This window comes from Lampetra planeri, chromosome 14, assembly GCF_965212315.1.
Source record: "Lampetra planeri chromosome 14, kcLamPlan1.2.h2, whole genome shotgun sequence".
In the NCBI taxonomy this organism is placed as follows: domain Eukaryota; kingdom Metazoa; phylum Chordata; class Hyperoartia; order Petromyzontiformes; family Petromyzontidae; genus Lampetra; species Lampetra planeri.
Genome location: NC_136120.1, coordinates 14,122,694 through 14,135,928, shown reverse-complemented (window position 1 = coordinate 14,135,928; position 13,235 = coordinate 14,122,694). Strand labels below are relative to the sequence as shown.

Below are 13,235 nucleotides of genomic sequence, written 5' to 3'. Positions count from 1 at the left end.
TACACTCTCCACTCAATATCCACCCCGCTAGAGGTCTGGTCTCTAATCGTTGTTTGACCCACGTCTTCCTCGCTTCTCTTCGCAGCTGTTTTGGCATTTGGGTTCGTTTGCTTTGACGTCCCCGTGTCTGATCTCTGCGTGTCGAGGGCTCCACGCACCGATTGAGAATGTTCCTCTGTGGCCCACATTTGACTGCCGATTTTCATTTACAAAGTGTGTCATTGTTCGCGCTATCGCTATACACTTTACAATCCGATAAATCAACTCGCAACCATAAACATACAAAGTGCAAAAATACGTCTAAAGTTACCCAGCCGGTGGCGAAGCAGCCGAGCGAAAGGCTCACAATCGGAGGGTTGAGAGTTAAAATCCTGGTTGGGGGTTGACTGTGCCCACCATCCCTCTGGGGTCAATTAAACAAGTGCAGTAGCACGTTGTGAGGTAACCTATCATGTCAAAACAATTACACCTGCCATAGAAATGTGGAATTTGCACCACTTGCTCAGGGAAGTAAACGGGAGAGGAGCCACATTGGGATTAAGCAGGAAGTGACAATTTGGCATTCTTTATCACAATCCCAACCAAACCTTCACCACATTACTTTTACTTCATCACTTTCATCATGCACACGATTAACACAGTAACGGAAACACAAAGAAAACCTTGATACGAACAAAATCCTTTATTTAACCACATGCGCACCCAATCCACCGAGCGTGTTTGCAATGGAGACCTGATATTGTATTATGTACTTGAAACATTCCAGTCTTTTATAAAACCACTGTTCGGGAAAAAAACCCATGTTGCTCATGGGGGTTGTTTGACCATACTTCACCATATCGGTCAACACAGGTTGAAGGGAGAGCCCAGGACCGGTATACGTTTCACTTGCCACTGATGATAGCCACGGCTGGGAATCGAACTGGGGGAACTGGGTTCATAGCGCAGTTTGCAAATCACTCTGCCACCACTCCAATCCTTCCAGTTGCGTGAATTGCAATTTGTCGCTGTGTCTGTAATAGCTTCATCCTCAAGAGACACTCGACATCGCACCCATACCTCAGACACAACAAGAGTACACCAACTAAGCTCTACATACATTTAAAAACAGCTATTCTGACTAAATAATAAAGCTATACAAAGACACAGATGTTCCCTTGTTCTGAAATAACCTTTTCCACTGGCACATCCGAGCCGAGCCAGAGTGCGGCCCTCACGGTACGGGCGGTGGTTTTCCACTGGCTCTCTGCCGAGCCAGAACCAAACCGGGATGCTGTGGTCTCGCAATTCATCCGAATCTGGCTCAGGTTCCAGCAGGACCAGGATGGCACCAGGCTAGCCCTGCACGGTCCCGACACGGCTCGGTCGTACACCGGGAAAAAAGTCCATCGCAAAATCCCGCCATTCCTGGCCAGGGATGCTCGTGAAATGCATCCGATGTTCAGCTTCAAGTATGTACGTTAAACTTCCTTCGCACCTCACATAGCCAATCGGAGTGGAGAAATAATGAGAACCGCAGAGCATACGGCCACACATGGCCTACCAGCGACAAGGCCACGCGCTCGTCTGTTGGGACAAACCTGCAGAAGCTGACCACACGCCAACACGCAGATCACACTTGCACAGGTGATCCCTCTCCATAGCGGCCAAAGCACTGAACGTAAATGTCTTCCTCATAGAGTGGGGTTTATCCAGCTTGTGTTATGGTCGGACAGATTAGAACCAGCATCAAGTTTAGTCACCACCTGTTATTTTAGTGGTAGTCTAAGTGAAGTCGACCAATGGAAATCGAGTCGAGCCTTAGTCTGTGGATTTGGTTTAGTTATTCAGTCGAGTCGAGGAGAACGCTCCGTGCACTGCATTCTCCGATAGCGTTACAAAGTTATCTTTAACTTCTCATCAGTTTGTCGCGCTTTAGTCTTTGTTGGGGTAGCTGCAGTCGCCATCATCGCACGATGACTTTCGTCCACTCGTAGTAAAAAAAGTAAAAATACTTTGACGAATATTTTCGTCTGTAATGTTCATTGGACAAGATTAACATGAATTACCGGAGATGGGGTAACTCACACTTTACCCCACCATAAGTGACCCGGCAGTGCATTCCGTTTTCTAGCAATGAGGAGCAAGGGCGCTGGCCGATGTCAAGAAACTGGCGCAAGGTAACGTCACCGGCGCAACCCCCTCGAATAATAAAAACACTTTGGTAGAGTGCACATTAAGTTTGATCTTTAAAATCCTAGCAATCAGCATCACCTAGTAGCTACATATAAGCTGCCTCGGAGCCACACCGCACCATCACGCACTGTCTGCGGTTTGTTCATCTCTGTGTGCGTGGCACGAGAACTCGGGTTGCCGTGGTACCTGCGCGCTCGGTAGTCCGGCCACCGTTTTACTGACGCCACCGGGCAGGAATTCAGGTGGGCAAAGTGCACAAAATGTGGCCGCGACACAGCCCGAGGGAGGAGTGCGACTCCCTACCTTTGACCACGCGAAACCGACCAAACCAGGTGGGTAAACCACACAGATCGGGCCAGCAACGAGGATGCGAACAGGAATTTGTGCGTGACGTCAACGCAAACGATATTAATGATTTATGAAACTGTTATTTATTTTATTGTTGTTGCATTTCTGATGCCTGGAGAAACTGCCCAGGTGTCCGCGAGCACGGTCCGGGAGCACTGCTCAGCCGGTGCTGACGTGGTGCCCACGTTGAGACTCCCTGACCTCCCTGGACGCAAAGGGAGGGTCATGTAAACGCGGCTATCGAGGTCGTCAAGTGGGCGCTCGCGGGGACTCCTTGGGACACCCGAAACTCCTGCAGCATCACGGTAGGATGGGTGCGGAGCCAAGCCAGGAGCCGGCAACAATGATCAGGATGACGACGACGCGGCGTATCCATGGCTCCCATGTCTTCCAGATCTCCCGGTGCCACCGCTCAACAAAGTTTCTTAATGTTGGCTCCGCCTCGACCGCACGAACGCTGGTTTTGCCGACGGGCGACATCTCCCGGCGCCGCGCTTTGCCACGCCTTGCCAAGCTCGGCGGCGCAGAGCTCAGTCCCGCACCGACAGGCGGCGGAAGTGCGGCATGACCTCGCGCTCGGGCACGTGCAGCGCAAACTCCAGCGCCACCAGCACTGGGAACTCAAACTCCAGCAGCTCGCGGCGGCTCAGCCGCAAGCGCTCCTCCACCTTCTGAGAGGGTGTACGGGCCACATCACACAGGGCACGTCGACATTACCTCCATCACCGACACCGCACACGCATCATGATTCTGCAACAACACGGCATTACCACCATCACCAACATTACACCCATTACTGTATGTCAACATCACCTACATTAACACCATTGCTGTCATCGCTGTCATCGCTGTCACCAATATACTCTTCATCAAAATTACCATAAATTTTTCCACTATCCCCAATACCACACCCATCACCAATTGTCAAAAGTAGAGAGAGGTAGAGGGAACAGGTAAAAATGGTCGCGCGTGTGCGTGCGTGCGCGTGTGCGTGCGTGCGCGTGTGCGTGCGCGTGCGATTCGGGACTGACGTCAATGAGCAGCTTGACGTCGCGGCGCCGCAGGTCGCTGGCCAGTTTGGCGGCGAGCAGCAGGCAGGCGCCGGCGCACAGCTTGCGGTTCTGCTTGCTCAGCTTCCCACGCAGCGCCAGCTTCTCAAAGTACACGTGCGCCATGGCGACGGCGCCCTCCTCCAGTCCACAGTCGTCGCGCGCCAGCCGCCGCATCGCCTCCTTCAGGCTGCGCTCCACACGTCACGCGTGTCATGCGCCACGTCACGCACCGCGCCGCGTCACGCGACGCGTCGTAGCGTCGCTGTCGCGCACGGTGACCGTGGCACGCAACGCCCTCCGTTCGACACAACCAACATCGCAATCGTCACTGCATTCACCACCGGTCTTTCGGCTGGTTAAACAAAAAGCTTACTTGAGCGATGACGGCGTCCTAACGCCATGCAGCGGCACTGATAAGTCACACGCTGCTGTCACCTGCAGCTCCAATAGACGAATTATAGCAGGAAACGTAGTGATGATGGTCACCTCTATCACTATCACAACCACGAGCTTCGCCACCGCCATCACTCTAACCACCATCGTCACTTTAACTCCCATTGCCACCTCGACTACCATCGCCTTCAACCTTCCCATTCACAGGAACAAAGCGTACAGGAGGCACACAGTCTGCACATGCATGACGTTGATGACGATGATGACGACACCACGGATGATGGTTAATATAACAGTCCGACGTTGATCGCACTCGCTCGCCTGCGGATCTTGCTGAGCGTGAGCTTGATGTGCGGGAACTTCTCCTTGAAAGTGTCGTTCATGTCCTTCTTCAGGTCGGACGGGCGCACGTACTCGATGATGGTCGTCTGCACACCCACACGAGGATACGACCTCTTGACCTCACGACGATCAACGCACAAACGCACTCTCCAGGGTGGAGTTCCAAGCGCTGGCAAAGGCTAAAATCAGTGACGAGTGGTAAGCGACCAGGGATGGTGAAGTATGGTCGTGACCGACAAAGTCTGTATCCAGCAGCAGAATGACAGAGGGCAGTAAACAGAGACCTTTCTCAGCCAACTCTGGCCGTGGAGCCTACGCGAGTGAGCGAGTGAGCGAGTGAGTGAGCATGTGAGCGAGTGAGCGTGTGAGCGAGTGAGTGAGTGAGCGAGGCACACCATGTAGCATGGGAAGATGAACACTCGCTTGTGCTTCCCACATGGCCACTGTGGGTCCTCCAGCAAGTCAGGGTCGTAACCCACACGATCGCCGGACTCTGACAACACACGCACACACGAAGACACAAAGACAAAGATCCAACATGTAGTTTAACACGTAGGCTTTCGTGACCAATATCATCCATAAGAGGTTTTTTTGGGTTAATATATAAAAGTGTCGTTAAACCCGCCACAGCCAACTAGTAAGGGTTGTCACGTAAACAGAACGTGGCCAATTCGTCACTAGTACAGCACACCGGTGGATTGGAGAGCCAAGCCACAACATTTACAATGTGAGTACGATGTTTCGCCAGTAATTACAACTAGCTTCATCAGGCGACAGACAGATTTGTGGCGAAGTCCTGTTTCGTTCCTTATATAGAGGCGTAGATGTGGTGACCACGCTTCTGCGCCACGTAACGTAGTGCGCTAACAACTGCACTGTCGCTTCCCTCCACGCACACCCACACATGCACACACCCACACTCACACACAGGCACAACCTGAAACCATGGCGTCGCAAATATGACTTGGGCCTTCAGCTGCTACCACCTCCCTTGTGGTCTGTGCGTGGTTGTGCATCGTTGTGCAGGCGTGTGCAGGCGTGTGCAGGTGTGTGCAGGCGTGTGCTGGCGTGTGCAGGCGTGTGCTGGCGTGTGCTGGCAAGTACCGGCATGGTGTGGCGCTTGTCGGTGCGGCGCCGGCGCGGTCCCCGCACGGGCGCCGCGTGCCAGCGCGGCCGCCCCCTCGCCGGCTGCGTGGGCGCGCCGTGTGACGAGCGCGCTGGTGGGGTGCAGGAACTGGGCGTACGACACGGCCTGTGGGGGCACACACGCGGCGCCAGCTCGCGACTAGCGCACCGTCCACCCCGCGCACTCGCCGACGCCGCCGTCATCTACGGACGTGATCAATCCACTGTCGGACGAAGGCCACCCCAAGCCGTCGCCATCTCTCACCGCCCTGCGAAGTAATCATCCAACCAGCACCTGCGCAAGATCTAATTTCATCGCTCCATCTCCTTGGTGGCGTCCTCTCGGATGCGTTCATCACATGGCTGCCACTCCGTGATTATTCTTGACCATCGACCATTATTCCTTCCATAAGCATGTGCTACCCAAGGCCGCTTGCTGAACGGTCAACAGAATTCCCTGAACGTGAATATTCTCTCATCGTGGTGTTCCCCTATCTGTTTCTCGGTGTAATTCCAAGCATGTATTTATTTATGCTTTTGTGTGGACTCTTAAGTTTTTGATGTGCATGTTTATGTTCATTATGCCACACATTGATTAAAAACTCTCTTCTCGAGGCAGATTGGTTTAAGAATCCACGAGTTTACCTGCTTCAAATTCTTGATATGGGATCGCGATTGGGATACGGGATAGGGATGGGGGGTAGGTAGGGGTTGATGTCAAGGGCTGAGGGGTCGAGGGATCATACCTCGTGCACTACTGCCCCGTCCGCTCCCAGGTTCACGCCCTCCAGCCAGCCCAGAGACCCGGCGCGCTCCGGGTAGCTGGTGTGCCCTCCCGAGTGGTGGCGCTGTCGGGTGCCGTCCGATCGCACCTCCCTGCAACGAGGCCCCGGCACGGGGAAGAGAGCGAGGTGAGGCGGGGCAGAGGGCGTCGGCGCGCCGTCGTGAACCCCTGCGGTCTCGGGCGCCCTGCATCAGGGTGGGGCTCTGGCTGGCAATAAGCCGGTTCCGGCCGTCGCTCGTGCCGGGGTGACGGAGCCTCACCCGAAGGGGTTGGCGTCTCGGTACGGCACCACCGAGAAGACGGAGCACAGTGAGCGCTTGCTGGAGACCAGCACGATCCTGCACGGGGCACGGGGGTGGAGGGCGTGGAGCACAGGCGGAGCAGCGAGCGCGTGAGATGGCGCCGGCGACGACTTCGACCACCTCCCACGCGTGCCCTGCAGGTGCCCAAAGAGCGCTCGCTCACCGATGGTGACGCCGAGACAGGGACAAGACTCCTAGGCAACTACCGGTGGGCTGCCCTGCAGCAAGTTGATGAACTGGGACGATGAAACGTCACGGATTGCCATGCAATGCAAGATCCGGTTAATTTTTTTTTCGTTTTTACCGTCTCATTTGTATTCCAATAAAAAAAAAATGTCATTTGTATGCTTTTGTTCTCTCTGTTAGACTAAAATGTTGACATATTTGTATATAACTGTAAATTACCGATTCCGATATGTGCCATTCGGTGCATGTATTGTCAGCGTGAAGCAAGGCTTCATTTCAGATGCGTCTTAGTCAGCGACCTGAAATACAAACATCCGGTCAGCCACATCTAGTATACCTCTCGCGACGGCTGTGTCTACTAGGCACATGCCTGCCGCACGACACGCGAGCGCACGAAGGACCCCCGAGTCCGGGCACGCACGCGTGGCGGCGCCCACCTGCCGTTGCGAGTGTCGTGCTGCCGGATGTTCTTGATGAAGTGAACCTTCTTGAGCGCCGCCTTGGGTCGTGGGGAACACGAGAGCGTGCGGCACCTGGCGGGGGGAGGCAGGGCAGAGGGGGAGTAACTCACGGTCCCACGAGTGTCCGGGAGATAACGGGACACCAGCATTCGCAAGAGTCAGGTTGCCGTGATGTGGCTGTTTTTTTCAAAAGATCATTACATAATGTATGTTGAACTTCTTTCGCACTGTATGTAGCCAACTGTGCAAATCTTGATTAGCGTTTTTTATTTCATGCAAAAATATGAAATAGCGCAGTCAAGCCCTAAATACATAGATATTGCGCTTTGCAAAACTCTTTCCGAAGGAATTAACAGCATGGCGGTGAGATGACGACATTACATTGAATAGTCACGAATTGCTTACTCCTTGTGTACCTGACAGCATGTGCATCGTGAGCGCTACAGATTGTACACGGTTTGCGTAATCTCACGACAGAAAAGCGCACAATAAACACGACGAATCCCACTTGCGCAAGGCACGGCATGCTGCATAACGTATGGCGATATTTGCCACAGCGCATCGTGATCACGGATACCACGACGGGCCGAGTGGCCGGGCGAGGCGCTGGGGAGCCTCACCTACGCAGCGGCGCGTTCTCCTCGATCTCCTCCAGGGTGTCCACCGACGACCGCGACAGCAGCCGGCGCCGACTCGGCACGCTGTGCACCAACAGAGACACGGGCCACCCTAAAGCCACACGGCCAAGCGCTGTTCGCGAGCACCTATTGAGGTCGGCACGCGAAGGGGGTGGCTTGCCCGGCACCACACGCGGCCGATAGACACGCACACATCGGAACAATAACCTCCCTTCGCCGGCAAGTGACGGTGACGTCGCCATGGCGTTTACATCAGGCGAGGTGCAATTTGAGGCCACGCAAAGTGTGGAATGCTCGCTACCTGGGCGTCACAGAACACACCCAGGTGCCACGGGTTGAATGGCTGTCAGATGCCCCACCTGTGCTCCCCCACTGTGCCAGCTTGATGCGTTTTATCCGCCCGGCGCTCCGCTCGTTGTAAGCGTCACTTCCCCACAAATATTGGGCACGCACACGTGGGCCCACAAACACGGTCACGCGTCAACAAATACACACGAACACCGACGTCGGGTGGCATCGGCGCGATCTCAGAGGGCCGAGTGGAGCAGAGGTTGGGGGGGGGGGTGGAGGAAACGTCACGGGGGAGCGATATGGAGCGAGAGGGGAAGCAGGGGCGCTCGTGTGGTCCCCGTCACACAATTGTGACCTCCCCCCCTCCTCACAACTCTCCACGTTTCCTGAGCGGGGAGGCGTGGGAACTTAGCGGAGCGCACGGTTACACCAGGCGGGTGTCTCGCGGAACCAGCCTGCAGAGGTGTAATGACGCAGATCAAGATCAACATTATTCAACTCGGAACACAACACGGACATGAGCTGCACACAAACGAAACCCGGTGGCCTCTACCGAGCCATGCTGGCCGTGGCCAGATATCGAACTGGCACAAACACAAAGATCCCAGTGCAGCCGCCAGGCTGGCTGTGAGCGAACACCTATGAAGGCCAACGCGGTGCATTGCATAGGCGGTGTGGGCTAGCACCAGGCAAGGCCGCCTTTGTCTCCCCGGTGCTAGATGTTTACACACCGCACCAAGGACACATTTAAGGGGAAACCCCGCTGTTCTTGGTCATGAGCGGCAATCCAAGTTGGGTGGCCGGGTTCTAAGCGCAGCGCGCTCTCCGCCGCGCCACCGCTCCACAACTGCCCGGCCATGGGAACGTGGGAACGGAAGGTGCGGGGAGCGGGGTCCCGGCCCCGGGAACAATCACGCACGAGGGCGGTGCGGAGGGAGCTGCACACCCCCCCCCCCCCAACGCATGCCGGCGGCACTGGGAACTCGGCAGCGCTCGCAGCCCCTACCGTGCCCTGCTTCCACGAGCCACAGACATCGCCTGCATTGTACACGTGCCCTGCCTCCATGAGCCACAGACATCGCCTGCATTGTACACGTGTCCTGCCTCCACTCAGCCACAGACATCACCTGCAATGTACACGTGTCCTGCCTCTACGAGCCACAGACATCACCTGCATTGTACACGTGTCATGCCTCTACGAGCCACAGATATCACCTGCATTGTACACGTGCCCTGCCTCAATGAGCTACAGACATCGCCTGCATTGTACACGTGTCCTGCCTCCATGAGCCACAGACATCACCTGCATTGTACACGTGCCCTGCCTCCATGAGCCACAGACATCACCTGCATTGTACATGTGCCCTGCCTCCATGAGCCACAGACATCGCCTGCATTGTACACGTGTCCTGCCTCCATGAGCCACAGACATCGCCTGCATTGTACACGTGCCCTGCCTCCATGAGCCACAGACATCACCTGCATTGTACATGTGCCCTGCCTCCATGAGCCACAGACATCGCCTGCATTGTACACGTGCCCTGCCTCCATGAGCCACAGACATCGCCTGCATTGTACGTGTCCTGCCTCCATGATCCACAGACATCACCTGCATTGTACACGTGCCCAGCCTCCACGAGCCATGCAGTGCACCTGAGACAGTTTACAACTTACACAAACAATACGGATATGGTATCGTGTACTGTTATGCACAGCACGTGCAAGTCATCTTAAACCATACACCATTTCACATTCTGTAGTGTGTCATGCAGCGTATACAACAGATAATACTTGTACATATGCTGCCCGTGTCTTCAACTGCATATACATCGCATGACCACGCAGCACGTGGCGTGTACCGCGCGCGTCACAACAAGACCGCCGTGGTGACACCCGTACGATGTAGTCCACGTGTTTACAGGGCCCATGCAGTCAGGGGCACGACAAGCAGTCGGGTCTGTTCGCTGCGGCGCACGTGACGTGCCACTGCGCCTGCCACGTGGGGGGAGAGAGACTCGTTTGGTAGCACCGCGTGGGGAGAGAGAGACTCGTGTGGTAGCACCACGTGGGGGGAGAGAGACTCGTGTGGTAGCACCGCGTGGGGAGAGAGACTCGTGTGGTAGCACCGCGTGGGGGGAGAGAGACTCGTGTGGTAGCACCACGTGGGAAGAGAGACTCGTGTGGTAGCACCGCGTGGGGAGAGAGACTCGTGTGGTAGCACCGCGTGGGGGGAGAGAGACTCGTGTGGTAGCACCGCGTGGGGAGAGAGACTCGTGTGGTAGCACCACGTGGGGGGAGAGAGACTCGTGTGGTAGCACCGCGTGGGGGGAGAGAGACTCGTGTGGTAGCACCGCGTGGGGAGAGAGACTCGTGTGGTAGCACCACGTGGGGGGAGAGAGACTCGTGTGGTAGCACCACGTGGGGGGAGAGAGACTCGTGTGGTAGCACCGCGAGCGCACACAGCGCCAGCGATGTTGTTATTGTCACGGGGGGCCAAGGCCAACAGCAGGGCCGGGTTTACTCCACACACGCCACACACCACACGCCACACACACACATCATATACACACACACGCCACAACACACACACCGCACACATACGCCATACACACACCATACACACACCACACACACACCACACACACACACCATACACACAGCACACACCATACACACCACACACACTACACACACCACACACACACATACAGCACACACCATACACACCACACACCATACACACCACACACACACATCACACACACACATCACACACATCACACCAACACACACACCACACACACAACAACACACACACCCAACACACACACGCCACACACGGGCGACAACACGACCGCATGCATCCACCACGTGTGTGTCGGTTTCTAATTACCGAGCTCAGCTTCCTTCAAAACATTCCGATGTAAAACAGCCCCCCCCCCCCCCAATGATGAGTTAATCTCTAGACGACTGTGGTTCTCTCTGCTCTTGCAAGGCCATTGCAGAATCGTCAGGCTATTCAATGTGTCGCTCGTAGGCTGTGGTTGAACACGCGTGGGAGCGCTCACAAACAACGGCGTTGCATAACACACTATACAGTGCACTCGGTGACTGTAGTTTTTAAACCTTTAGCCTTTACATGTTAAACTATTAAGCAATCCTGCACTGATCAGTAGTATCCACGAGAATGCAGCGCACAGCAACGGATTCTTGAATCCATCTGTGCGGAGCTTTGCGTGTTTACCCTCCACCCCGTATGCATTAGGCGTGGTGCTGGGGTGTTCTCCCCGCCTCCCACAAGAGGCCAAATCATCATTGATGGCCAAATAGCCAAATGTCGCGGCTCTCCCGGGTAACCAGAGGGCATCATTCCTGCACGTGGTTCTAAATTAAGGCCTCTTAAAACCTCGATGCATCGTTGTCGACATTATATAATTATTGCAAAGCTCGTTTATTTGTGAGCACGTTGACCAGCTTGGTGAAGTACGGCCACACACATCCCAGGGTGGGCACGACGCGGAGAGGCCCTCATCCAGCAGTGGATAGAGAAGGGCCGACAAAGCATCAACAACAACAACGAGGAGGAGTAGGAGGCTGCCAGGCCTCACGCCGCCGCCTGGCTCGGGCACCCCGCGGGGTCCCGAGTCTCGAGGTGTCTCCTGAAGTCGCGAGGGAGCGAGGGGACGCGGCCACGCACCTGGCACGGAGCGGGTCGGAGACCTCCACGGGGCTCAGGGCGCGGCCCGCCGGGCAAACGGGGCACGGCGAAGGCCCCGAGGCCGCTCCCACGGCCCCGGGGCCGCCACCACCACCACCAACACCACCACCGCCACCGCCCGGGACGCGGGGCCTGCCCCCGGGGCCCGCGGTGGGCCCGGTCGCCGGGAAGAAGAGCGGCGACTCGCGGCCCGCGGGGGTCGCGGACGACGACGACGGCGGCAGCGGCAGCAGCAGAAGCGGCGACGAGAAGACGGAGGCCGCCGGGGTCTCGGGCTCGGCGCGGGCCTGCGAGGGCCGCCTCCCGTCCAGGGAGATGGACGAGAGGAAGCTGAGCGCCGCCTGGCGCCGCGGGTCCGAGCGCCTCCGCGTGCCGCCCAGGCCGCTGCTGCTGCTGCTGCTGCCGGCCCGGCCTGGAGCCGCGGCCGCCGCGCCGCCCGCCTCGGAGGCCATCGCCGCCTGGGGCGGGCGAGCAGCCAGCGCCCCCTCCTCCTCCTGGGTGGTGGTGGTGGTGGGTGTCGCCCCCTGCTGCCCGAGCGCCTCCCTGGAGAGTCTCTGTCTGCAGGGCATGGCTCCCCCACCCTGCACGGTGGCGACTACCAGCGCCCTGTCTGCAGTGTCTGTGTGTGCAGTGTCTGTCTGCAGTGTCTGTGTCTGTGTGTGCAGTGTCTGTGTGTGCAGTGTCTGTGTGTGCAGTGTATGTGTGTGGAGTGTCTGTGTGTGGAGTGTCTGTGTGTCTGCAGTGTCTGTGTCTGTCTGCAGTGTCTGTGTGTGTCTGCAGTTTCTGTGTCTGTCTGCAGTGTCTGTGTATGTCTGTAGGCTGTCTGCCTCCAGTGTCTGACTGCCTGTTTGCAGTGGACGTCTCTCTCTCTCTCTGTGTCTAATCCCACAGCTGTGTCGATCTCCCTGCTTCGACTCGGCCTCTTATGGAGCCGCATGAACTGGAGCCCCTCCGAGGAACGGGTTCAATATTTACCCGCCCACCCGCCCGCCCGCCCTCATTGGCCCAGCTCCTGCCAATCTCTGCGCCACCGCTCCACCCCCATCCGGGCCCAATGCGAGTCTTTGTGTCCTCCTCTGTTATCGGTCCGATGTGGCACGGCTCAGGGTCCCGTGCTGCTCTACGGGGGCCGCGTTTGCGAGTCTCAGGCTGCTGCTGCTGCTGTGTTCGTCTCGGGCTGTGTTCGTCTCGGGCTGTGAGTCCATGCTGCCCTCTAGCGCACAGCCTCAGTGTGTCCCCGTGGGTTGCAACACGAAGTAGCCCAGCAACATGTCACACTACAGGAGGTGGAACCCCACAGGTACATCTCATACAGATATACGGGGTGGGGTGGGGGGCGCGGTGATATCCCTGTTCACCGCTCTTCAACGCTCATCACCGATTCACGAATCTGAGTGGCGCTTCGGAGGTGAAGTTTCCA

The 13,235-nt window shown here is 56.6% G+C and overlaps 1 protein-coding gene and 1 long non-coding RNA gene across 3 annotated transcripts; one reads left to right on the top strand and one right to left on the bottom strand.

Moving 5' to 3' along the window:
- Positions 1-667: 667 nt before the first annotated feature.
- On the bottom strand, positions 668-12,776 carry LOC144722420 (CDK5 and ABL1 enzyme substrate 1-like). Of its 2 annotated transcripts, none has more exons than XM_078600669.1 (10): positions 11,795-12,775; positions 7,789-7,869; positions 7,145-7,240; positions 6,480-6,557; positions 6,182-6,311; positions 5,415-5,562; positions 4,706-4,803; positions 4,290-4,396; positions 3,555-3,762; positions 668-3,194 (listed from the first exon to the last, which is right to left on the bottom strand). In XM_078600669.1, exons 1-10 carry the CDS (start codon positions 12,382-12,384, stop codon positions 3,054-3,056), a joined length of 1,677 nt encoding a protein of 558 aa, XP_078456795.1. In that variant the 5' UTR covers positions 12,385-12,775; the 3' UTR covers positions 668-3,053. The 2 variants fall into 2 exon arrangements, with proteins under 2 accessions (XP_078456795.1, XP_078456796.1); XM_078600670.1 differs by having other exon boundaries at positions 3,116-3,273; positions 11,795-12,776.
- On the top strand, positions 3,232-6,069 carry LOC144722422 (uncharacterized). The gene is made up of 2 exons (XR_013586049.1): positions 3,232-4,508; positions 5,337-6,069. It is a non-coding gene; the product is annotated as an uncharacterized LOC144722422 (long non-coding RNA).
- Positions 12,777-13,235: the final 459 nt, after the last annotated feature.